This window comes from Pseudochaenichthys georgianus, chromosome 7 (genome assembly GCF_902827115.2).
Source record: "Pseudochaenichthys georgianus chromosome 7, fPseGeo1.2, whole genome shotgun sequence".
Lineage (NCBI taxonomy): Eukaryota > Metazoa > Chordata > Actinopteri > Perciformes > Channichthyidae > Pseudochaenichthys > Pseudochaenichthys georgianus.
In genome coordinates this window covers 44,070,407-44,097,481 of record NC_047509.1, presented here as the reverse complement: position 1 = coordinate 44,097,481, position 27,075 = coordinate 44,070,407, and the positions used below count along the sequence as shown (strand labels likewise).

Here is a 27,075-nt window from a genome sequence, read left to right as displayed (position 1 = left end):
ATAAGTCACTAGTCACTAGCTCCCCCCCGTTGACAATTTACTAGTGGTACCGAAGTGGGCCGGTCGAGATGCCCGGGCTGATTTTTAGTCCCAGCCCGCCCCTGTGCGCTACCCACCGAGCCCAGAGGTATTATATGCTGACCATTAAGCCCATCAAAGCAGGCTACGCAGTACATGTGTTAAATGAATATGAATTGCGAGCACATTGTAACTTTCTGCACAGCATTGAATGATTGGAGTAATGAGCGTGTGTAGATTCAAGGGGGGGGGTTATTATAGTTAAAAACGGTTGGTTAATTATGATGGTCGAATGTACAGAACGAGATATTCCTGTCTGCTTAGGTGTGAAAGCTTTACACATGAAAAACGATCTCCATATTTTTGTTCTGTGGAAAATAAGGCTGATGATCATTTGCCTACAAAGAACATGAGGTAACAGTTACAGAGAGGACATGTGAAACGTGAAGTGTTGTCTCAGTACCAGGACCTGCACACCTCAGCACCGTGGTTCCATGGTCGCATGAAGGAGGGCCGGCAGATGGGCGAGCGGCTGATCCTGGACTACTGCACAGAGAATGGAGGAAGAGACGGAACCTTCCTTCTGCGACAGAGCGATACCTACGTCACAGACTTCACCCTCTCCTTCTGGTACTGCATGCCGTACACCTTCTTCATCTCATGGCCGACTGGAACGCTATTGTCCCATACGTGGTCCCATTGCAGGGCTCACCTTATCCAAAGGTCCAATTTAAAAAATACCACATTTCAGATTTTTTTTTCTTTTTTCAGATTTGTATGAGAGGGGGTTGTATGTACGGAGAAGATTAGGGCTACATGAGGAATTTTTTTTTGGATGTGAGCAAAAGTCTAAAAAAATATTCTGTATGTTTGAAGTACATAGTCAGTGTAGCAACCTACACTGAATGATGGTATGCTCCTCTTCTCTTAATTAAGAGTACCTATGTGCATGTGTTCCAGGCGCAGTGGGCGGGTCCAGCACTGTCGTATCCGCTCAGGGTCAGAGGGGGCGTGCACGTACTTCTTCCTGACGCCCAACCTGCACTTCCCCAGCGTGTTCTCTCTGATCCAGCACTACAGAGACAACCCGCTGCGCTGCCAGGACTTCGAGCTGCGCCTCACTGAGGCTGTGCCGCAGCCCAGCCCCCACCTGCAGGAGGGGTGAGGCCATAACAGCCTGATACAGCACATGCTAAAAATCATAAAAATACCTTGATATCATTTTTGTAAATTAAAGCACATCATTTATTCCACAACTTTTGGGAAAAAACGTTTGTTTCACTGTTAAACTCATATAAAAAAATAAAATGACAATATCAATATTTTCTGAATACAACAAAAGTCAAGAAATGTTGAGTACCTCAACTTTTTATGTAAGAAATATATAGTATGGTGCTGGATGCTAACTTTCATATGTTGGGCAATTTGCTAAATTTGCATAATTGGTGTTAATTAGCATTAATTTGCATTATAGCCTGTAAGGACAGTTTTGGTTTCTGCACCAAGGGATTGGCCATGGCCTGACTATTGTTGCTACCATTGGATAAAGAGAGCACAAGATTACAATTATTACCTCTACTGTGGAGAATTTATTTCAAATGGATAATCAATCTTTCCACTCCAAATGATCCAGCGTCCTCTAAAACTTAAAAATTGACCCCAAATTCCTTGATATCAGTCCACAAATGTGACCACTTTCCGGTTTAAACTGCCATATTTGATCACGAAAATGTCAGAAATGGACTCAGCATCCTCAATAACCCCCCAAACCACTACAAAACTGTCCAAATCAGTCAAGCCATTTTTTAACTAGATAATTGCTAATCAACGCAACTTATGGTAATTGTGAAAATTGCGCAACATATGCAAGTTAGCTTCTAATGTTGTCAGACTTACGAAGGACAAAGAATTGTAAAATGGAATCAATATCGATGCAGCAGAACCAGATATATATATAACAAGTGCCTGCATTACCCACAATGCAACTTGACCACCACACCCCCTGGTGGAGAGCAGTTTTGCTACCATGCTGGTTTCATGTTCATTCCAACCATTGATCACACAGTGTTTGATCAGGTTTAAGGAGAAACGAGGGCTGTGGAATGTCCCTAATCCACTGATTAGCACCTAGAGCAGGGGTAGGCAAGTAAGTTTGGCCTTGGGCCAATTTTTTGCTGAGCCACAAGATGGCGGGCCAGAACATAATCAAAGTCTAATTCAAGGAATTGATTTTGGTAAGAGGGCGCAGCGCCCCTGTTCCCCGGTTCAGAAAAAACTCTGATATCGTTGATGACCCTCCCCATCAACACTCTGATGCACAGTCAGATCCACTGATTGGTTCACTGATGATATAGGCGCCCAATCCAGAGCCTCTGGCTAGACCCGCCCAAAGGGAGGCTCGTCCTCTCTAGCCCCATTTCAGTCCCAAAGCCAGGGCTATTATCTGTATTTTAACAGACTTATCTTTTAAATTGAGGTGTATTTATTGTTCTCTTCAAAGTTTATTTTTCTCTGAAATTTTAGGGAGGATGGTCCTCCCTTTCCTCAATGGACGAGCCTCCACTGAGTAAAGTAGAGTTATTAACTAGGTAGCAGTGTTATTTAACATTATTTTTGATAAGTATTGTCAAGTTCTCTGGGTTTTTGGCATTTATTTCAGTGTTTGCCCACATTTGAGAGGCTTGAGGGGCAACAGAGGACGCATGGACAACTGGAATCCTTTTTCCTTTTCTTTATTTCAACTTTTCAAGGACACATTATAGATTCTTTCAGGTTGAAAACCTTTAAAAAATACAAAATAAATGAATTACAGCATATTTTTCTTTGCAATTTATTTAATATATTATAACCTAAATTAATCAGTAACCAATATATTTTACTCAAATGTATTTAATAGTTAAATACATTGTACTTTAATTGACCTGGTTCCCCACAACCACACATTTGCCTTATGTGACCCGCTCTATCGAAATCAGTCGGAAGTCGCAACGGCTCATTTCAAAATAAACGTGGATTTGCTTAAAAAACTAGTTTTTCGGGGTTCGGGTGTTTTGTTTGATTTTAACTAAACAAAGTCTTGGCTTTCAGAATATGGAACTTTTCAAAATTTCCAAAATCACACGATAAATAAATGTTTGAAGATTAAAGGGAAGATGACAACTCTCACTCGCCACTCTGCTGTTCCGTAGCGCCACCCCTCCTCCCTCCGGCTGACATTATGAATGTAAGGTGTATAGTAATCATAGAAAACACGGCAGGGTCCGTTACAGTTTGTTTTCATCTGATTTCAAATAAACAAAGTCTCGGCTTTCAGAATATTAAACTTGTTTCGGCAAATTCAGATGATAAATACTGCTTTGAAGCTTCGGCATAATTACAAGCGGAGAACGGAGTAACTTGACGTCACAACAACAACGCATAAACACACACACACACACACACACACACACACACACACACACACACACACACACACACACACACACACACACACACACACACGCGCGCTTCCCCCAGACTAGTATTATTATTATTATTATTATTATATTATTATTATTAGTATTATTAATAATGCTATGATAACGTGCAATTACGTAACTGCCACTACGTTTTATTTGTTGCACTACTAACTACTAAATACTGCTATAATGATTGCATTGATTGTGTGACCGTCTATGTTTCTACGTTTCATGTTGTCTGTGGATGTTTGCTCTTTTTGCTGCACTTTTAGTGTACAGTTTTGCTGCTGTGTTTATTGTATTTTGTTACTCTGGCACAACAATTTCCTTCGGGATGAATAAAGTCTTATCTTATCTTAGTAATCCAAAGCAGCAATGTCCCTCTCCAAAGGCTGGACAGCGGACTATGCGTCCATCCTACCTGGTTCATCAATGCAAAGCCGTCTTATCTGCAATGAAGTTGTGGCTGCTTGCAAAGAATACAATATTAAGCGACACCACGAGACGAAGCATGACACCTTCAAAGTGGCCTTTCCACCCAAGACAGAGGCACGAAAGCGCAAGATGGAAGCGCTGACAGCAGGTTCTGTGCACAGCAGCAGGACCCTGGTGCGAGGCCTCCCAGCCCGACAGAACAGGACAACTGCGTCTCTAAAGGCGTCGGGTGCTCGCAAAGCACAACCGGCCCTTCACTGACGCAGAGGTTTCAAGGAGGTGATGGTGACCGTTTGAGGAACTGGCCACCGACAAGTCCACGGATGGTGTCACTGCGTCAGTGAAACAGGTGTCCCTCTCTGCGAGGTCCGCTATGCGCCGCACAGAAGCACTGTCGGACGCTGTCAGGGGGTTATCAAGGGTCTCAGTCAAGCCAATGACTTTTCCTTAGCCATTGGCGAGAGCACTGACGGTACAGATGTAGCCCAGTTGTGCGTCTATGTTAGATATGTTGATGGAGAGGAGTTCAGGGAACAGCTGCTGTCTCTTATTCCATCAGAAGACGCCACTGGGGACGTTATGTCTACGAGACAGGAAGAGTTGTTGAGGCTGCACTCATTGTCCCTTGAGAGGGTTAACCTGATGGTGACAGACGGGGCTCCTGCTACGGTGGGGAAGCACAGAGGTCTGGTTAGCAGGTTGAAGGAGCACGCCCCCCAAATGCCTGGACTGCACTGTCTCCTCCACCAGTGTCCTTTGCGCCAGACTCAGTGGTGAGCTAAAGGAAGGACAAAGTGATGCGTGTCAGTCATTGTGTCTGGGGTTCATCAAGCACCCAGCATCGGCTTTTACGACAACGTGTGTCTGAGTCAGAAGAGGCCCCCACGATGACCTGCTGCTTCACGATGACGTGCGCTGGTTGGACCGCTTCTGTGCGCTACTGGAGGAGGTCAAGGCGTTCCTTAGATTGAGCGAGATTAGGGCAGCAGCTGACCACCTGGCCCTTCTGGGAGACGAAGGTTCAAGGCCACCTAAACCAGCGTAACCTGCAGCTACAGGGGAGAGGCAAACCCACAGTGGACATGGTTGAAAAGCTTGAATCCTCACGAGGAAGCTGGAGTTGTTCGAGTCAGACTTATCCACTGGCAGGCTCCTCCTACAGTGCACTAACTCCACGGGCACTGGGACAAGTGACCGAGCTGCTGGTGGACTTCATGGAGCAGCTACGGCCAACCTCACGTCAAGGTTTGAGGACTACTCCGTCCCAAAAGACATCATTGCCTTTGTACGCGATCCTCTCACAGTCCGACCGAGTGGAGACTTCGCCTCCCAGGCGAAACAAATGGTCCCCTCCTTCGACGAGGCTGCATTAGAAATGGAGCTAATTGATTTTCAATTTACTTTGGGTGGGAAGCTCAGAGGAGCAGAGCACGATCAAGGGACTCACATTGTATGTGCTCACCATGTTCCCTTCCACCGATACATGCGAGTCGTCCTTTTCTTCAATGAATGCGATAAAGACGCACGAGAGGAATCAATTGACGCATAAAAACCTTGAGAACTGCCTGCGGATTAAAGTGACGTCCATATCACCAGATATCCAAAACATAGCGACCGATGGGAGATGTCACTTTTCACATGAAGTGAGTACCAAGCCTGTCGTAATTGTATTTAATAGCCTAATTATATTTTTATATTTTTGAATGAATGGCTCAATGTAATTATTATCCCTAATGTAGCGTGTTTGCTCTGTTGTTTCAGGACATGCACCACCACCCCTCGCCCTCCATGACCAAGCGGCTTCTCCAATTTTGTTGTCAATGTTTTGACTGAACTTTGTTAATTGTTGTTGTTATTATGTTTGGATGATTTAGTGAGCTGGTGTTATTTTTTTCAAACCACACACCGAATGTTGGCTATTTCAGCGCCACGCGCCGTCCACCTATTGATCCACTACCAGCGTCAGTGCACCTATTGATCCACTACCAGCGTCAGTGCACATATTGATCCACTACCAGCGTCAGTGCACCTATTGATCCACCATCAGCGTCAGTGCACCTATTGATCCACTACCAGCGTCAGTGCACCTATTGATCCACCATCAGCGTCAGTGCACCTATTGATCCACTACCAGCGTCAGTGCACCTATTGATCCACTACCAGCGTCAGTGCACCTATTGATCCACTACCAGCGTCAGTGCACCTATTGATCCACTAACAGCGTCAGTGCACCTATTGATCCACTACCAGCGTCAGTGCACCTATTGATCCACTACCAGCGTCAGTGCACCTATTGATCCACTACCAGCGTCAGTGCACCTATTGATCCACTACCAGCGTCAGTGCACCTATTGATCCACTACCAGCGTCAGTGCACCTATTGATCCACTAACAGCGTCAGTGCACCTATTGATCCACTACCAGCGTCAGTGCACCTATTGATCCACTATCAGCGCCAGTGCACCTATTGATCCACTACCAGCGTCAGTGCACCTATTGATCCACTACCAGCGTCAGTGCACCTATTGATCCACCATCAGCGTCAGTGCACCTATTGATCCACTACCAGCGTCAGTGCACCTATTGATCCACCATCAGCGTCAGTGCACCTATTGATCCACTACCAGCGTCAGTGCACCTATTGATCCACCATCAGCGTCAGTGCACCTATTGATCCACTACCAGCGTCAGTGCACCTATTGATCCACCATCAGCGTCAGTGCACCTATTGATCCACTACCAGCGTCAGTGCACCTATTGATCCACCATCAGCGTCAGTGCACCTATTGATCCACTACCAGCGTCAGTGCACCTATTGATCCACTACCAGCGTCAGTGCACCTATTGATCCACTACCAGCGTCAGTGCACCTATTGATCCACTAACAGCGTCAGTGCACCTATTGATCCACTACCAGCGTCAGTGCACCTATTGATCCACTATCAGCGCCAGTGCACCTATTGATCCACTACCAGCGTCAGTGCACCTATTGATCCACTACCAGCGTCAGTGCACCTATTGATCCACTACCAGCGTCAGTGCACCTATTGATCCACTACCAGCGTCAGTGCACCTATTGATCCACTACCAGCGTCAGTGCACCTATTGATCCACCATCAGCGTCAGTGCACCTATTGATCCACTACCAGCGTCAGTGCACCTATTGATCCACCATCAGCGTCAGTGCACCTATTGATCCACTACCAGCGTCAGTGCACCTATTGATCCACTACCAGCGTCAGTGCACCTATTGATCCACTACCAGCGTCAGTGCACCTATTGATCCACTAACAGCGTCAGTGCACCTATTGATCCACTACCAGCGTCAGTGCACCTATTGATCCACTATCAGCGTCAGTGCACCTATTGATCCACTACCAGCGTCAGTGCACCTATTGATCCACTACCAGCGTCAGTGCACCTATTGATCCACTAACAGCGTCAGTGCACCTATTGATCCACTATCAGCGTCAGTGCACCTATTGATCCACTAACAGCGTCAGTGCACCTATTGATCCACTACCAGCGTCAGTGCACCTATTGATCCACTATCAGCGTCAGTGCACCCCGCTGCCTGATTGTGCCTGTGCTGTGTGTCTTTCACTCTCAACATCGATAAAAGTACAGTAAGCATTCTTCAGGTGCTCTATTCGGACATTATAGTCTATATGTGCGACTGTCGGTCCGATGTTGTAAAAAAACTTATTTTTTTCTCAAAATTACGGGCCAAATATTATTGCTGGCGGGCCAACAATGGGCCGCGGGCCGCCTGTTGCCGACCCATGACCTAAAGTAATCATATTATAAATAGCTTCATTTGAAGGTACAATGGTTTTCTTTCCTTTTGTTTGGTCTGTTAAAGATCTGCTTCCAACTTTTGTTTGGTGTTAACCGCACATGAATGTATTTTTTTTCACTCTCATACGCCCAGAGAGTAACTCCACCCGTGTGTATTTTTCTCTTCATTTTGAATCCATTTGAATATGCTTTAGTGAAATGAAAGGGAAAACACATGTTTTGCCAAAGCCTGACCACTGTCATCTGACTGAACACTTGTTTGTGTGTGCAGCTGGTTCTACAGTAACCTGAGCCGAGGCCAGGCGGAGGATTACCTGCTGAGGATTCCCAGGGATGGAGCTTTCCTCATCCGGCAGAGAGAGGGAGAACCAGACGCCTTCGCCATCACCTTCAGGTGCAGTGACACACACTTTTTGTCTCTCAAGCAGTGGTGTTAGGTAACGAAGTAGATTTACTCAAGTACAGTACTTAAGTACAATTTTGAGTAATATGGTGTGTGTTTACATTAGCAAGCATCGCTAACACTTAGAGTTAACGCTGTACTGGAGACAGGGGAGCCGCCAGGGATTTTGGGCCCCATGAAAAGATATCACATTGGTTACTTACATTTTTTTTCTCTTAATGTTCTACAATTGTTTGGGCCCCTGTCAGTCACGGGCCCTTAGAATCGTCCTAACTGTTCACCCCCTTACGTCGCCCCTGACTGGAGAGAATGTGTAAAGAAGTCGGATGTAAAAGCTGAGTTTCTGCTGGGAGACCGCCTTTTCTTCACAGCAGCTCCATAGGGGCGTGGCCAGCAGCGGCTCCAAAGAGGCGTGGCCAGCAGCAGCTCGGTTACATTTAAAGCTACGGACTCAGAATCAGCACTTTAGTAACGGGGCTGAAATAGAGGGATATGAGGCATGCTACAATGGGTGGTCTGTTTGGTATTTTGGGCAAAACACTTCAGAGACATGTTTTGTAAAGATATGGCCCTATAATATACTGTTCAGATATAGCAGGGGTCGGCAACCTTTTTGATATGAAGTGCCATTAGCAACAACAATTCAGCGTGCCGACGATTGTGTCAACAGGAGGATGGGGGGAGGCTCGCTGCGGGGAAGCAGTGTGTGGACCTGTCAGCGCAACTTACATGATGCAGAATTTAACAAACAAATTAAAATAATTGGTTTAAACTGTATAATAATAAGGACGATCGTCCGTTCTGTGATTCTTCAGAACACACATGTTATGCTATTAGGGTCATGCAGAGTGAGATGAGATCGCTGTCCCTTTAAGAGAGAGAGAGAGAGAGGGGTGTGCATGTGTGTGTGTGGACGGTAGAGCGACAGTGAGGGAGCGTGTGTATGTTTCTGGAAGTGAAACGAGGCAGCAGAAAAACAGAGGTCTGTGATGTATTTTGTGAAACAGAAGAACAACTAAATAAATGCAACGGCCTCCCAAGAAGAGCTCGCCTCTCTCCAGTCATTGAAGCTAAAGTGGGTCATTGAACCTTGTAGAGCCGATGACCGGGAGTCAGAGGCGGTGCATTCAGAATGGATTTACACACTTTATTATTCATTAATCCATAAGACGTGAGTAAATGTGCTGCTCAGTGTAACCAGCTAGCATGAATAACCCCGAACCCCGGTACCCTCACTAACCGGTCCGGGTTGCAACACACACTATATGACACAGTGAATGATGTCCCGTAACTGTCACCACACAAGCCCCCCCAGAATTCACTCATACACAAAGTCTGTGCGGCGAGGAGGAATGACAAGCCGACCACCCCGACTCCAAAGAACGGGAGCCGGGGAGGCGACCTCTGAAGGGGCGGCCGCTGGAAGAGATTGGGCCGGAACCGCAGGCCCAAATTCTGTGACAGGGGTCGAGGCCGGGGGGCAGCCCCGCCGCGGAGGTCGAGCCAGCACCACCGGCTGGTCCAAGTCCAGGTGAGCAGCCTTCACCCGGTCCACCGAGACGTGCTGGGCTCTGCCACCCAGATCGACCACCAAGTGCTTGTCCCCGTGTTCCAAGACCTGGAAAGGAAAGGAAAAGGAAAGGAAAGGAAAGGAAAGGAAAAAAGGGAAAGGAAAGGGGGCTGCAGAGGGCCTCTGTGCGTATCGTGTTGGATGAACACATGCCCTGCCGAACGGAGCCCCACGGGAACCCGGGACACCTGAGTTCCGTGCCGAGCAGTGGGGATCGGAGCAAAGGCCTCAGCGGCGTCCTGCAGTAAAGCCCGCTGGGCCGTCGCCGACCAGGGAGCCGATGCGTTGAGGAGGAGGAAACCACCTTAGCGCGCTGACAAGCCACGCACTCACCAGCCCAAGTCCTTACGTCTTTTTTTAGCCCCCGCCAGACGAACTACGCGGCCACCAAGCGCACCGAAGGCTTACCGCCGGGGTGTGACAGGTCGTGCACTGCCTCAAACACGGAGCCCCTCCAACTGGCGGGGACGACTGGCCACGACAGGCCCGTGGAGACGTCACATAGGAGAGTAACGCCCGCGTCGCCGAACACCACGCCCTCCTCCTTCAGCGCTATGCGGGTATAGTCCAGGCCCAACTGGACGGCTCCGATGACGACCCTTGAGAGGCCATCTGCAACTAGGTTCGATTTGCCAGCCACGTGCTTAATGTCTGTGGTGAACTCCGAGATGTAAGACAGCTGCCGCTGCTGACGTGCCGACCAAGGCTCCGCCACTTTTGACATGGCGAACGTGAGCGGCTTGTGGTCGACAAACGCCGTAAATTCACGGCCCTCCAGCAAAAAACGGAAGTGCCGCACGGCCAGCCAAAGTCCAAGGAGTTCTTGGTCAAAAGTGCTGTACCTGCGTTCCCTGGGTGTTAACTGATGGCTGAAAAAGGCGAGTGGCTGCCAAGCGCCCTCCACCCACTGCTCGTGCACCGCACCAACGGCGTAGTCCGATGCGTCTGTGGTAATGGAGATGGGGGCCGTGGACGATGGGTGCGCCAACAGGGCTGCCTGAGCCAACGTGGTCTTGACCTCCGTAAAAGCAGACTCGGCTTCCGCCGTCCAGTCGATCGCCTGGATGGGGGTCGTACCCTTCAAAGCCTCATACAGCGCCCACATAATGTGGGCGGCCCGGGCGATGAAATGGTGGTAGAAAGTCACCATCCCCAGGAACTCTCAGAGCGACCTGGCTGTGAGCGGGCGAGGAAACGCCGCAACAGCCTCAATCTTCGCCGGCAGGGGTGCTGCACCGCCTTTGGTGACGCGGTGTCCGAGGAAGTCGATGTCAAACACTCCGAACTGGCACTTTGCAGGATTGATTATCAACCCGTGTTGGCTGAGCCTCGTGAAAAGGGCTTGGAGGTGTGACAGGTGCTCTTCCACCGAAGCGCTGGCAACGAGTATGTCGTCCAGGTAGACAAACACAAACGGCAGGTCCCGCAGCACCGAATCCATCAGGCCTCATAGGCCTCATAGGCCTCACGCCGTACGTGTGAATGGGGCCGCCATTAGCCGTCGTCAACCGCAGTCCATGTCCCCCACGAGCAACGTCTTCCCTCGACGCAGGAACAACACTCCGTTGAGCTCCTGTGTCACACAGAAACAAGCTTCCTGAGATTCTGTCTCTGACGAAGAGAAGCCTGCTCGTGCCGCCAACGCCCAGCGCCACTACTCAGCGCCGGCTCCTCTGTTTCCCGGAGGCATGTAACTGCAGGGAGCGACACACTTCTTCGCTCCGGCCCCAAACTGTGCGTGGTAAAGACACTCTCCTGTGTGCCCACGCCGGCTTGGTACCGTCACGTCCAGCCTCCCCCAAGCCTTCTTAACTGTAGAGGGGGCGCCGAGCGTCATAGCTAGCGCCTCTGCACCGGACTGCTGGGTAGCCAGGAAAAAACGGTCGGCCTCTTCAGCCAAGGCACGGGGCTCCGTAATGGACGTGTTGGCCAGCGCCGTCTGAACCCGGGAAGGCAAGTTGCGCAGGAACGTCTCCATGAACAAAATCCGGGGATCTTCCCCCCCACCCCCAGCAGATTCAGCATTTTCTCCATTAGCTAAGATGGCTCGCGATCAGCCATGTTCATTGAGTCTTCGGAAACTTTCACGAAAACGTCAGGGTCACCAGTGTAGAGCCGATGACCGGGAGTCAGAGGCGGTGCATTCAGAATGGATTTACACACTTTATTATTCATTAATCCATAAGACGTGAGTACATGTGCTGCTCTGTGTAACCAGCTAGCATGAATAACCCCGAACCCCGGTACCCTCACTAACCGGTCCGGGTTGCAACACACACTATATGACACAGTGAATGATGTCCCGTAACTGCCACCACAACCTGAAGCTTGTTGCTTCTGCCATGGGAAACGACAGAGTCATCCCCCCTGTTTCCTCGACTACGGTCTGGGAGCCGACAGGAAGGTTCAACACACAGATGGCCAGTCCGCCCCTTTGTAGCATATTATTTCGATGAGAGATGAGCAGATCGCCACTGGGCTTTCAACTAAAGACACAGCCACGCTAACACTGCGGTATTTGTACAGCTCCTTATGGGTACTGCAATTTGTGAAGTGCTTTCCTCTGTGGCGAAACGATCAGCACTGCACCACGGAGGAAAGTGGCAGAAAGTCGCCTGGATTTAGAGAGAGCGGGGCTGCATTGCGTGCATGGCTTCCTTCTGCAGGTAACGGGGAGACGCGCTCTGGCGGCGGTCTCGTTCAGGATCCGAAAATAACATTTAAATATTTTGTGCCAGAGATATAGCATAATAGGTGAGCTTTAAGTACAAGATCTGACTGTGCGTGTGTGTGTGTGGTGTGTGTGTGTGTGTGTGTGTGTGTGTGTGTGTGTGTGTGTGTGTGTGTGTGTGTGTGTGTGTGTGTGTGTGTGTGTGTGTGTGTGTGTGTGTGTGTGTGTGTGTGTGTGTGTGTGTGTGTGTGTGTGTGTGTGTGTGTGTGTGTGTGTGTGTGTGTGTGTGTGTGTGTGTGTGTGTGTGTGTTAATCCTCTCTCTCTCTTTCAGAGGTGACGGTAAAGTGAAACACTGTCGTATCCAGAAGGAGGGCAACATGTACCTGCTGGGAACCACCACAGAGTTTGAGAGCCTCGTGGAGCTGGTGAACTACTTCAAGAAGAAGCCGCTGTACCGGAAGATAAAACTACGTTACCCAGTTAGCCCCAATCTGGTGGATCAATTCAGCACAGTGAGTTACCAAACCCTTAACCAACAGATCAGAACAAATTCATTCCATCGTTCTTATTGTGAAGTCGAAACCATTTCAACGTATTTTCGACAGAATCCTTAACATTTTATTTTAAACGGAGAGTTTATATAAATGACAAGATCTGTGATGTGATGGCAGATATTTTGTTTTCTGTTAATCTTATTTCTCATAGAATTATCTTTGTTTTAGGGAGATTTGGGCCGAGGTCTGTTTAAGTGTAGCTATGTTAGCGTCTCTGTGACGCTGTACCTCAATGCAGCAGTATGTTGAGCTAAATGCTAACACCAGCATGCTAACATGCTCACAATGAAAATGTTGACATCGTGATGTTTATCTGTAATATTGTAATGTTTGGGTTTTCTTGGTGAAGTATCTTTTATCATTTAACACACAGTACAGCTGAGGCTGAAACATACACATCAAGATGTGTATAATAATTATGGAGACATTTCACTCAAACCAAAACTGTCGAGCTGCTTGCTGGTGGTGCTCATATGTCATGGTGATCCATTCCATAGTTTTTAAGATATTTTAATTTTAACGACTGACATTTTCATTCTTGGTTCCAACTGTATGGATACAAATACATACAAATAAGAATATGCCTGCCATTATACGCAGGCCTGTTAACATGTTGTTTCTCTTCCAAAATAGTCACCAATGCATCCTTAAATCGCCTTCATGGGGATTGTTGTTTTAGCCATGATAATGTAAAATGAAGGCCAATACCGGCTCAATGTATGTCTCTTAACCCATCTCTGTGTGCTAACGCAGGAGAAAGGCTGTGCGTCCCTGTATGACGAGAAGACATACGTGGAACCCAACGAGATTGAGCCCTCACTGGTGTGTATGCACCACCATACACTTCCTGCTTTGCATTTGTGTTGTCCTGGGCAGTTTTCCCTTCATGAAGACTTTCTTTGCTGTGTGTGTTTGTGTCCTTTAGCCTCAGAGTACAGTCAGGGCTGTGTACAGCTACCAGGCTAAGAAGACGGATGAGCTCAGCTTCAGTGAAGGAGCTTTGATACACAATGTGTCCAAGTCTGGCGATGGATGGTGAGTCCATAAAAAGACTCCAGTCCACTGGAAAAACTGAAACATAGAGTTTAATATGTGTTATGTCAACAGATCTCACATAACTGCACTAGGTTAGTAGAAAGCAATAATATCAAGTTTAAATAAAAAATATTAGGTTCAACTTATTATATATTATTATTGTTTTCAACTAACCTAGGGGTCTGCAACCTTTTGGACCAAAAGAGCCATTTTGCCCCCTTATCCACCATTTTTTTTTTGTCTGGAGCCCCAAAACATATTTGATAGCTTGATAGCTTATAAAGTTGTATATATTGTTATATCATAGACAAAAACTACAGTTTTTTAATTTAATATCTACTACATTATAGAAAACTGTTTACCTCTAATAATAAACAAAGAACTCTTATAAGGAGAATAACAACAAATACACAGGCCTACTTTAAAATAAATCAACACAGCACTTGGGTAGTCCTCTGCACATTTGAAGAAAATGAATATAGGGCCCACTTTAAAATAAGTAAAACATATAGCTTGCACCCTAAAAAGAGTTTACTGATGACTGAAGATCGTCAGCTGTCTTCCTCTCCTGTGTTCTTCCTCCAATACGTAAAGGCTGCAGCACCTTTGACCACTTCTCTCCACATATCAAACATACCGGTAAACCAGCATCGTGTGCTGTGAAAGCAGATAACTCTAACCACGCAGAATTAAACCCTCTGTGTTCCTCCGATACTTTTCTTTTCTTTGATGTATCCATAGTTCGCTCATCGAGCCGGGGGTCAGGTTATTCGCCTGCAAGAAAAGGCGCTGGCGCGGGACCGTAGCAGGATGTGACGCATATTTTAGTTGATCTAATTTAAAACCGTTGTTTATTTCTGTGTCACAGTATCACCTCAAAATACAAGATACCAAATGTTTCAACCATGCAATTAAATATAAATAGTCCTACAAATATTTTAATTTGATTTCCTTCTTATTTTTGTCCAAGCTCAAGGGAGCCAGAGCAGAGGGCTTATGCGGCTTTCACACCAGCACTTTTCCCTTTCTATCTCCGAGCTAGAGCTTTTCTGGTTCAGCTCCGGTTTCCCTTTTCTGCTCCCGCTCTGTTCACACCGCCCAGAGCCCGACTAGTCCTGCTGCTGCTGCGTCATGACGTCACCGTCTACATCGCTGATTTGCTCCCCAACGGCGTTACGGCGTTCACAACAACAACGGGGAACTGCGTCGGGTCGATGATCGTGTTGCTTTTAATCACACGAAGCCAGAATAAATTGAATAACGACTTCTCCAACCTTATACTTTTCTCCAGAGTGCCGTGGTTCATTGTTTATTAATGTGTTTCTGCAGCATTTACCGACCGCTGCAGTGCTGCTCTTCCACGGGAGTTTATTCTCCCGTTAGCTCCCGGTTAGCTCGCACTGCAGCGGCCGCTCTAAAGTATTCACTGTCCGACTCACACAAGCAGCTGATACATGTCCCCAGTTCCCTTTAAGTGAATGTGTGTCAGTCAGGGGCGGCGGGTACTGTAGGCTTCACTGCATCCTGGTAAAATAAATATATAATGTTTGTGTCTTTGACATTAGCGCTGCTATGCAGCCACCAGTAAACTGTACTACGAAGCCAGTTCAACAGACCCTGGATATGTTTGAGTTATCTTAACTAACCCTAACAAACGAGCGGTCCTACGACACTGGTTATCAACTCGGTAAATCAAGCCAGGGTTTCTCTCTCCAGCTGAGAGCGCGTTCACGTGAAAGGGGCGGGGTTAGCAACATTTGACCAATCACAAACAGGGACAAGTGTACCGACAGCGCAGCGTCATACTTCATTAATGAAAAGTAAACTAAGGTTAGACACATAATGAGCTTTAAACATCCATGACATATAATCCAGGATACAAGCCACAGAGCTGCACCTGCAAGGTGAATACAGAACAACTGGTTAAAAAATAAATAAACTACCGAGTGTTTGAAAGCGTACAACAGTTTTATGATACTGCCCCATAAGACACGAGTGGACCTGACTTTAATTACATTTGAGTCGAGTGTTTCGTCAACCTAATGTGTTGCTTAAAATAATACTTCTGCATACAGTATGTGACAATGTAGCCTAGGTGTTGCACGGCCAGATACGGCTCGAGAAGCTGAGTCAGATAAGGACATATGATATATTATTATATTATATGATCGATGATCTGATGGATGATGTGATATGAATGATAAGTGCGACACGTCGGCGTCTTCTCTGCATATGGCAGTTTAAACTGTATTTCCTTTATCCTGTAATAAGACATGATAGATTTAAACTGTGCACACTGAGCTCTGATTGGTCACTGAGTTGATATCTTTTCTATACACGCCGGAGGCGGGCAGCGTCAGGTAAAAAAAGTTATTTAGCCTTCCCAAACCTGAGCCTCACGCGCCGCCTATGGTGTCAGTCTGAATTGGCATCACAACGCTGTTATGAAAGTTTCTCTGGTTTAAAATGGGTGATGTTAGCATAGCAACCAAAGCTAAACTGACTACTTGCTATTGCTATCCTATTGTGGCATAAACCGTTTTCTTCAGGCACATTTTACTGGCGTATTTTTATTATGATTCTACTTGTGATAGTCGGACACGACAACCTGTGCAGCCCATGTATTGATTCCATCCGATAGCTGCTATAATACAAAACAAAACGTCTGCCTCTCTCCACAATGATCGATAACAGTGAACGGATGGTCAAAGTAAGGCACAAATAAACAGAATCACATGAAGCCTGGTTAGTGTTGCCTGACTTTATAAAGTGTGTTTATAAGCACACTGCTTGTAGGCAGGCATGACAGTCGACCCGTGTTCAGGGGAGGTGGGTTTAGTTTCCTGCACGCCTCGACGTAAGAGAGACGTAAGCGACGCCACCTCTTAGCTCCAAAGCTCTTGCCTCTAGACCAGTGGTTCTCAAACTTTTTCTGTCAGGCCCCCCCTTTGGATAAAAAAAAAGGTCTGGCCCCCCCAACACAAGTCAGGCTCAGTGGCGGCGCCAGAGATTTCTTTTGGGGTTGCTGTGTGGTAGCTTGACGTTTCATAGAGGGTGCTCAAACTTTTAGGGTTTCCCATTAATGTACCGGGCGCTACAGAGGAATGTTCTACTGCAACACTCCCCACGCAAATACACAGTGTGACTGTTACAATGAAGGCTAGATAATCAGCTCACAGCATATAGGTGTAAGCAGGAGTAAAGTGCTATTTTTTATAGGTGGTGTGTGGACCCCACATAGGGGGGTCCAGGGGCATGCTCCCCCGGGAAGATTTATTTTTAAATATTGAAGTTGAAAGCATCAATCTGGTGCACTTTGAGAGCAACATTAGGAGATCAATGGATACATCTCTCAACACCCATTTGAAATAGAACTGTAAACATATTTACTTTTTCTTTATGGATATTTTACAAATCACCCTTTTAAACTTTATTCTTGTTTTACTGTCATATAGTATTTCATAGCTGTTTTTCATTTATTCTCTTATTTTTTTATAACTATAATGATCATATAAATGTGTGCCTCGGAAATAATTGTTTACATTAATGGTGACCAAAACGTTTGAGACCCACTGAGATCACACTGAGAGTCCTTTAGTTCACTGAGTCTCTCAGTCTGACAGGAGAGGACTCTCCTCCACTTTGTTGTTGAAAAAACTCCTTATATCCGTTAGCGTAGCTCGCTAGCACCAGAAGCTAACAACAATGATCTCCGGTACCGGTGCGCGGTCTCTCTCTCTCTCTCTCTCTCTCTCTCTCTCTCTCTCTCTCTCTCTCTCTCTCTCTCTCTCGCGCACACAAAATGGCTCGTTCCACACACACAGACGTAATAGTACTGTACTGTATCATATTATTTACTAATCAATAATTTTTGAAAATATGAATTTTTTTTTTTAATCTTTAAAAAAAAAAAAATGTTATAACCATTTTTCCTCCTGGTCTCTCGCGCCCCCCCTGGCATGCCTCTGCGCCCCCCACTTTGAGAACCACTGCTCTAGACCGACCATTCTTTGGAGCTTGAAGTGAACCGGATTCCGGAGCTAAGAGCCGCTGCGGTGTGAACAGGAAAAACTGGCACTTTTCAGGCTCCAGCTGAAAACTCGTTGGTGTGAAAGGGGTATTAAAGAGCCGCATGCGGCTCCGGAGCCGCGGGTTGCAGACCCTGGAGCCGCGGGTTGCAGACCCCTGAACTAACCTAATACAGTTATGTGAAATGTGTTAACGTAATACATTATTATTCTAATTAAAGTAAATGTTTCAGTTTTTTTAGTGTCAGTTATGAGTTTTGCCACATTTTAGGAATTAACTTTATACCCCTGTGTAATGCATTTTCATTTGCACTTCCTCCTTATTTCACTCCCTGCAGGTGGAAAGGCGATTTAGGTAGAAGGCTGCAGCAGTACTTTCCATCTAACTATGTAGAGGAAGTATCCAACAACAGCAGACCTGACACCAGAGAACAGGTGAGAGTAGAGTTCAGCTCACAGTTTAAACCCAGGTCTATCTGCACACTGAAAATAATCTGTGTGTGTTTGTGACATGGATTAAAACAGGACATGGAAGACAACCCACTGGGGGAACTGTGTAAGGGAGTGGTGGACATCTCCAAGTGCAACGTCCAACACTGTGAGTTATGGAGTGTCTCGTGCATGCTTTACATTCACACACTCCCGTGGGTACAAGCATATGTTCTCACTATCCTCGCTACACTACACTGGTGCTGTTCCTAGTACATACACAGAGCTTTGCAAGGTTTACAAACCAACAAAATAAAAAGACAAAAAACAAACAAACAATATACAATAAGCAAACCAACTAACTGACAAATAAAACAAATGTTACTGCACCTGGTGTAAATTAAACTAAACTCATGTATACATCTTACCATTTTATTTGTCAAACAAGTCTTTATGTCCTTCTAAAAATTAAATAAAGTTGGAAAATGTATCCTCACTGCCTATTGCAGGCACATTGCTTTATTAATTAATTAAAATAAAAGTCCACTTTGAATTAACCCGCTAAACACATTGAATGATGATATTCATCTCAATACACAAATCCCAGTTTAGCTACAGGTGGTTACACACCAGGCATACGTCCATATCATCTAGCTGGTGACGCACTGTTTCCCACCAAAGACTAGTCAATTAACCGGTAAAACTATGATTAAAATGCTATATAAATATCATATCTGCATTACCGCCAGTTTGTTACACTTATACATTCTTGTGTCACTACTTTAATACATCCTTTCATCACTTTAGCTTTCCTGAAGGAAACAGAAACACCTCACTGTGACGCCGCTGCATGTGTCGGCTAAGTCTCCCAAAACAATTTCAGTTTTTTTAGAAGGGGTACTTACAGATGTTTTACATCAACAAGTTGTGAAGATTTGATCCCCATATTGCAGTTCGAGCCGCTTTCACACGAAGTACTTTGCTGTACTAAGTGCCCCTATGGCACTAAGTACAGATCGTGTTCACACCGGAATAAGTTCCCTGAGGGAAGATTACGCAAATGAAGCCGCTGAGGTCACTTCTTCACGGCGTATACTGCCACCCGAAGTCCCCGAGTAAATCGCCAGAACGCCGACACCTCCTCATCTCCACCGCTTCCATGTTTTCTTTTGTATTTCCATAAGTTATCTTCTCTCCGTTGGTGCGCGGGGCTAATGCTAATAATGCTAATGCCAGCAAATACAATGGCGGCTTCACAAAACTGTTTAACATTTTTACGGGGCGTGGTTTGCAATTCGCTCAGCCAATAGAAATTGGTACTTTTTCCTCCCCATTTTGAATTAGCACTTTGCATTTGGAGTGCTGCATGTGCTGCAATCACTAATGTGGCTTCCTTGTGGTTTTAACAAGTCAACTAAATCCAGTGGTGTAAAGTAACTAAGTACGTTTACCAAAGTACTGTACTAATTAACCATTTCAGAGACTTTTCAGGTAAATTGTGTACTTTTACTCCACTACATGTATTTAATACCTTTAGTTACTGTACAGATGTGGATGAATGATGTGAAATATAATCAAGTGTTGAATCAGACTTTAGTTCCACCTGGAGTAAATCCACCAGCTACCCTGCAGCCTACAAAGTACTTCAGACTAGCTGCACCTTCACCAGCTTTGAGAACACTTTCATGATCAATCATTATAAAACATATATATATTATTCTGAAATGGACCAATCTGCACAATGACTACTTTTACTTTTGGTACTTTAAGTATATATATATTATATATATATATATCAGTGGTGAACCGTGTCTATCACAACTGGACCTTCTGTAGACACACACCCCCTGCCGCCGCCCCCCCGGCGTTATAATATCCGTCTTTTCACTGAATTGTCGTCTTGAAAAGGGAACTCACAACAATTCCGCAACAACTTCATCTTCACCTGTTGCACTTGTCATTTCAACGATAAAAACAATAAAACGGCATGAATTGCTTCGTCGCATTCTAGATCCTCTGTCTCGAGCCAGTTAACTAGCGGGCCTTCTAGAACACCCTGGAACCGAGGGGAACTCTGAAAGAATACGCCCATTGGCTACAAATCAATGATTGGTTGATCAAACTGTCAGTCCAAACGTACGCTCTCATTCAGTGCAACGGCCAGGGCATCCGATCAAGGATGTAGAATACCTTGTTGAAGGATATTCTACCCAGAGACCCAGAACGAGAGCTGATTGGTTGCTTTCTTTTCTAACACAAAACCACTGAAATGCGTAGTGCATGGTCCGAGAAGGACACACAAATCAACGTAACACTGTAATATTACAGATCACCAACACAGATACAATTCTCATTTATTCATTTTATATACATTTTATTTATATAATCAAATCGATGTTTTGTTTGTTTTATCTGAGTGTTCCAGGGTATTCTCTGAATACCTTGAAGGTCCTGACGGTTCACCACTGATATATATATATACAGCTAATACTTTTCTACTTTCAGTTGAGTAACATTTTGAATGCAGGACTTTTACTTGTAACAGAGTATTCCTACACTCTGGTACTTCTACTTTTACTCAAGTACAAGATCTTACACATTTTAACAATGGGATTTGAATATGCATTATCTATTAAAATATGCACACTGAAAAATAGAAACATTTACTTTAAATGTAATATGTCAACAGATTTCACATAACTGTATTAGGTTAGTTAAAAGCAATAATATTACATTTAACCTAATATTTTTTTATTGAAACGTAATATTATTTAAACTAACCTAATGACCTAATGATACACAAGTCAACATCTCAGTGTTTCAGTGTGGGAGCGATGCTTCTGCCCTCCCTCACTGAGCCCCCTTGTCTCCAGTGAGGAGCGGTAAGAACGGGAAGTCCAACGTGCTGACGCTGCAGGACGTGGACCAGGACAGCTTGCAGTTCGACCTGTCAGCTAGCTCTCTGGAGGAGCTGTTCGAGTGGTACCAGGTGGCCTGGGACATCACGCAGAGAGAGATGAGCAAGCAGTACAACAGGGAGCAGGAGGTGAGGATCTCAGAGTACAAGAACATGTTATTATATAACAGCTCGCAGAGAGGGTGGAGCATCATACCACATCTCCAGACAGATATGATTGAGATATACTACATCCCGTGTACCCACAGACTGATGTCTGTCAGCCCCACTGTGCCAACAGGACATGTCCATTTGTTTGTCCAATCTCAGATCAGACAGCAGGAGGAAGTAGAGAAGAAGGCGGAGGTCGCCATGGAGATGTCAGACATGGTGGTCTACTGTCAGCCACGCAGCAAGGAGAAGGACCGCTTTGGTAAACACACAGAGAAACACACACTGAACACACACAGACAGACACACACTGAACACACACAGAGAAACACACAGACAGACACACACTGAACACACACAGAGAAACACACAGACAGACACACACTGAACACACACTGAACACACACTGAGAAACACACACAGAGAAACACACAGACACACACAGAGAAACACACAGACACACACTGAACACACACAGAGAAACACACTCTGAACACACACAGACAGACACACACACACTGAACACACACTGAACACACACAAAGAAACACACTCTGAACACACAGAGAAACACACTCGGAACACACACAGAGAAACACACAAACAGACACACACTGAACACACAAAGAGAAACACACAAATAAACACACTCTGAACACACACAGAGAAACACACAAAGAAACACACTCTGAACACACAGAGACACACACACAGAGAAACACACACAGAGACACACACACACACACACACACACACACACACACACACACACACACACACACACACACACACACACACACACACACACACACACACAGAGAAACACACAAACAGACACACACTGAACACACACAGAGAAACACACAAAGAAACACACACTGAACACACACAGAGAAACACACTCTGAACACACACAGAGAAACACACACATACATACACACACACACACACACTGAACACACACAGAGAAACACACACATAGAAATACACACAGAGAAACACACAGACAGACACACACTACAGACACACACTGAACACACACAGACAGACACACACTGAACACACACAGACAGACACACACTGAACACACACAGACAGACACACACACACTGAACACACACACAGACACACACACACACACACACACACACACACACACTGAACACACACTGAACACACACTGAACACACACAGACAGACACACACTGGACACAGACAGACACACACTGAACACATACTGAACACACACAGACAGACACACACTGAACACACACAGACAGACACACACTGAACACACACTGAACACACACAGACACACACACACACTGAACACACACAGACAGACACACACTGAACACACACTGAACACACACAGACAGACACACACTGAACACACACAGACAGACACACACTGAACACACACAGACAGACACACACTGAACACACACACAGACACACACTGAACACACACAGACACACACACACTGAACACACACAGACACACACACACACACACACACTGAACACACACAGACACACACACACACACACACACACAGACAGCCACACACACACACACACACACACAGACACACACACACACACACACACACACACACACACACACACACACACACACACACACACACACACACACACACACACACACTGACCATGACGGTGTGAGCGGGCCCCAGCTGGGTCACAGAATGTGCTCCAGAGCAAACAGTTGAAACCTAAAGCTCGTTGTAACTTTAGATATGAAGCATTGTAGCGTTCTATCGTTATGATTATTAATAGATGTTGTTATTTGTTTTAGAGCAACACTTGGTCTTATCTTTCAAAACTCTATGCCACCTCCTAACTTAGTAGAAACCGTGTTCCTAGTTTAGACACACGTGTACATGTAGTTACATTCCAATGTCCCGAGCCTCTGACCCCTGAGCTCGATGCTCCACAGGAACCGTTGTTACTACGTATGGTAACGTATAATTCATACACACATGAACAACATTAGCAGAGGGCTGAAGCAGCTGATGGGGAGTAGCTCCCGTGCGTCATCAGTAGCATCAATATCATAATGGCTTTTATTTCATCAAAAACGTATAGAAATGAAGGAGTACGAAGAAATAAAGAAAACTAATGAAAACTGAAGGAAAAAAATAAATAAAAAATTAGGGCAAGAAAAAAGTAAATGCATATATAAGTAATACTGGGAATATCAAATACTTGTTAGCTGGAGTAATCTGCAAATATAATAGTTTTTACTTTAGTAACACATTTGAATAGATTGAGTTTTTTAAATACGGGAGTTGTGTGTTCATATTTACCAACACCACAGACTATTCGTAATACTTTTTTTTTAGATGTTATTATTTTTTGTAGATTTGTTGCGTACGTGTTTCCCCATACTGTATTTCGGAGCAGTAATAAAGATAAGGGAGAAATTCTCTGTTATAAAGAGTTCTGAGTATTTTTCCCTGGAGAATGTTCTCAGTACGATACAAAATACCTGTTGTGTTCGACAGTTTAGTTTGTACATCATTTATATGGTGCTTCCAGTTGAGTTTTTCATCAACAATGAGTCCTAATAGTACATGCACTAACTTTCTCTATCTCAGTATTGCAAATCCGTATAATGCAGTCATTTCTACTCTCAGACTTTCTTTTGAACAACATGTCATTTGTTTTGGCCACATTAAGGGATAATTTATTAACTGCAAACCAGTTACATAGTATTTCTAATTCTGCAGTAACAATTTTAACAAGATCACATGGGAGCAGAGAATGGTGGTATCATCGGCAAACAGCATGATTTTTAACATGTCTGAGGTGTTGATAATGTCATTAATATAAATCAGGAACAGTTTTGACCTAACATTGATCCTTGAGGGACTCCACATGTTATAGGAAGATTGTTTGATTTGGCCTCGTCTATGTCCACATATTGTAGCCTATTTATCAGATAACTCTTGACCCATTCTTTGGCTCGACCCCTTTGTTCCATAAAGTTCTAATGTGTGCAGTAGGATTAGCACTTTGAGTTTTGTTAGCACTTTGAGTTTTGTTTACGCAAATGAAAAGTGCGCTTATAAATCAAATATATTATTATTATTATTATTAGGATGGCTCAGCCTTTTTAAGGTCCATGAATATACCAGCTGTCATCATTTTTTCCTCAATATTGTTGGTAATTTCTTCAACCAGTTCAATTACTGCTGAAGAAGTAGAGTGCTTCTTCTGAAATCCATATTGGCTGGGGCATAGTATATTAACTGTGCTGAGGAAGGACTCCAGACGGTTGTTAAAGACTTTTTCCAGGATCTTTGAGAATTGTGGTCGTAAAGAAATGGGTCTATAATTATTAAAACTAGATTTATCACCAGATTTGAAAACCGGAATGACCTTCGAGATTTTCATTTCATTGGGAAAAATACCTTGTTGGAACGATTTATTGCATATATTTACTAGGGGGGCTACAATGTTTGGTGCGACTTGTTTAACAATATTCAGACTAAGTCCTAAATAATCTTTGGACGCTTTACTGTGTTGAGTATTAACAATATCAAGCAGTTCATTTTCTGTAATTGGGTTCAGGAACACACTCTGTTGGCTGCAGCTCTTCAGAAAGTCATCCTCTTTAGATGCAGCTGGGCTGGTGTCCCTCAGGGGCCACTTTCAGTAAGCAACTCATTAAAGCTATTTGCAACATCCGTTGGGGTTTTTCATTCGGTTTGAAATGTCTTGAATTCGTTTCTGTTGTCAGTTATTTTCTTCTTAATTATTATGTGTTAGCTTCCAAGTGGTTTTCATATCTCCTATGGCATTTTCTAATGTTTCAGAGAAGTATCGTTTTTCACAGTTTCTAAGGATTGTAGCCAATTTGTTTTTATACAATTTATAACGACTTTCATCTTCAGTGCTTTTACTTTTAAAAAATGCCCTGTTTTTCTTACAGCAAGCGTTTTTCAGTCCACGAGTGAACCAGGGTTTGAGTCATTATTATTCCTGTTGCCAATCTTCATTTTAATATGGACAACATTCGTTCATGTTTTACATGAAAATCCTTACAAACTCATTATAGGATTTGTTTACACCTTGAATCTCAAATACTTCTTGCCATTTTTCATTTTTTAAGTTAATATTTAATTTATTTAGAGAACTGTCATTTAATGTCCGCTTAGTTATGTATGTCTTTTGTTCTTTGTTATTTACAGGTTCTTTTCCGCAAATTGTGAATATTGGCAGGTGATCACTGACATCAGTGATGAGGGCCCCACTATGACGTTCCGTTTAAGGACGTTAGTGAAAATGTTATCAATAAGGTTTCAGTAGTGCTAGTTAACCTGGTTGGTTTGGTTATTAGAGGGAGAAGCCCGAGAGAAGAACACATATCCATCAAGTGTCTCGCCTGTTGGAGCGAGTTGTATTTTAATAAAGTAACGTTGAAATCTCCACACACATAAAGGTCTTTAATTCTATTCTTTAATTCAGCTCAATGTCTACGGTGACAGATTCAAGGAGGTTGTTGCAGCAGAGAGAAAGACTTTCTACCAGTCGCAGAAAGTGTGTTTTTAACAAACAGTGAAACCACCTCTCTGGAGTTTGCGATTCATATGAAAACCACATAATCGGTTAAAGAATGGTCAACAGTGTTTGAGTCAGTTTGCCAGGTCTCTGCAATGATGTCAAAAGATCTATTTATGAGTTGAAGATATAGTTTGATTTTGTCACTATTTGCATTAAGGCTACGGGCATTAAAGTGTATTAATGAAAAACCATGAATAGCTTTAAGTTCTAAGTTCAAAAGTGTTTCGCTGTAGTAGCAGCAGTTGTTGGTAAGATTCCTGAAGAAAGTAGAGTCTGGGTCAAGGTGGGAGTCGAAGCAGTTCTGTCTTAGAGATGTAGATCCTTAGAGTTCACTCCGGTCACGGTGGTCACGGACGGGTGATTTGAGTCCATGGTGCACACGGAGGTAAGTTCATGACTGATCATACAATACAGAGGATTGATTTTAACTCACAGGACAAAATACAAAACTGAATATAACGGATTATTATCGAGTGGCCGATGGAACTTTTGACTCACGCTTAATGAATGAAGTGAGGGAAAATAGCGCATAGATGTAATTGCATTATTTGTCAATACTTTAGCGGGAGTAATATTCTTATCCTCAGAGTTCATTAAAATATAGATAGAAGTCCTCACTGTCCTTCACAATCGATACTTTTCCTTCGTTTGTTTTGATGAATATTTGACAGTCCCTGGTCCAGGTAGCCTCGATGTTGTTCCTCTTCCTCAGGTCTCTCGCAGTTCTTGCGATATCCGCGTTCCTTTTCGTGAGGTGCTCGTTAATGTAGATTCCGGTCCCTTTCAGTTTCTTGGCGTTTATCATGATACGAGCTTTTGTCTTTCTGCTCACAAGTGTTGTGATCACCTTGGAACAGGGGCGGACTGGCCATCGGGAATACCGGGAGTTTCCCCGGTGGGCCGGTGCTGTGTGTGGGCCGGAGGGCCAACAAAAAAAAAAAAAATCTTTTTTTTTTGCCTAAATCCTACCGGCCCACATGTGTAAGTGTTCCGGCCACTCCCTTTTTTGTTGTTGTTT

General features: G+C 44.6%; 1 protein-coding gene across 1 annotated transcript in view; it reads left to right on the top strand.

Annotated features, from left to right (window-relative positions):
- Positions 1-27,075, top strand: part of plcg2 (phospholipase C, gamma 2) — a 63,625-nt gene that overhangs the window by 20,438 nt on the left and 16,112 nt on the right. Inside the window, 10 exon segments of the mRNA XM_034088158.2 lie at positions 479-648; positions 979-1,179; positions 7,981-8,103; positions 12,686-12,866; positions 13,662-13,730; positions 13,834-13,943; positions 18,310-18,406; positions 18,497-18,569; positions 21,274-21,446; positions 21,627-21,729. Coding sequence (XP_033944049.1) covers positions 479-648; positions 979-1,179; positions 7,981-8,103; positions 12,686-12,866; positions 13,662-13,730; positions 13,834-13,943; positions 18,310-18,406; positions 18,497-18,569; positions 21,274-21,446; positions 21,627-21,729 — 1,300 coding nt within the window.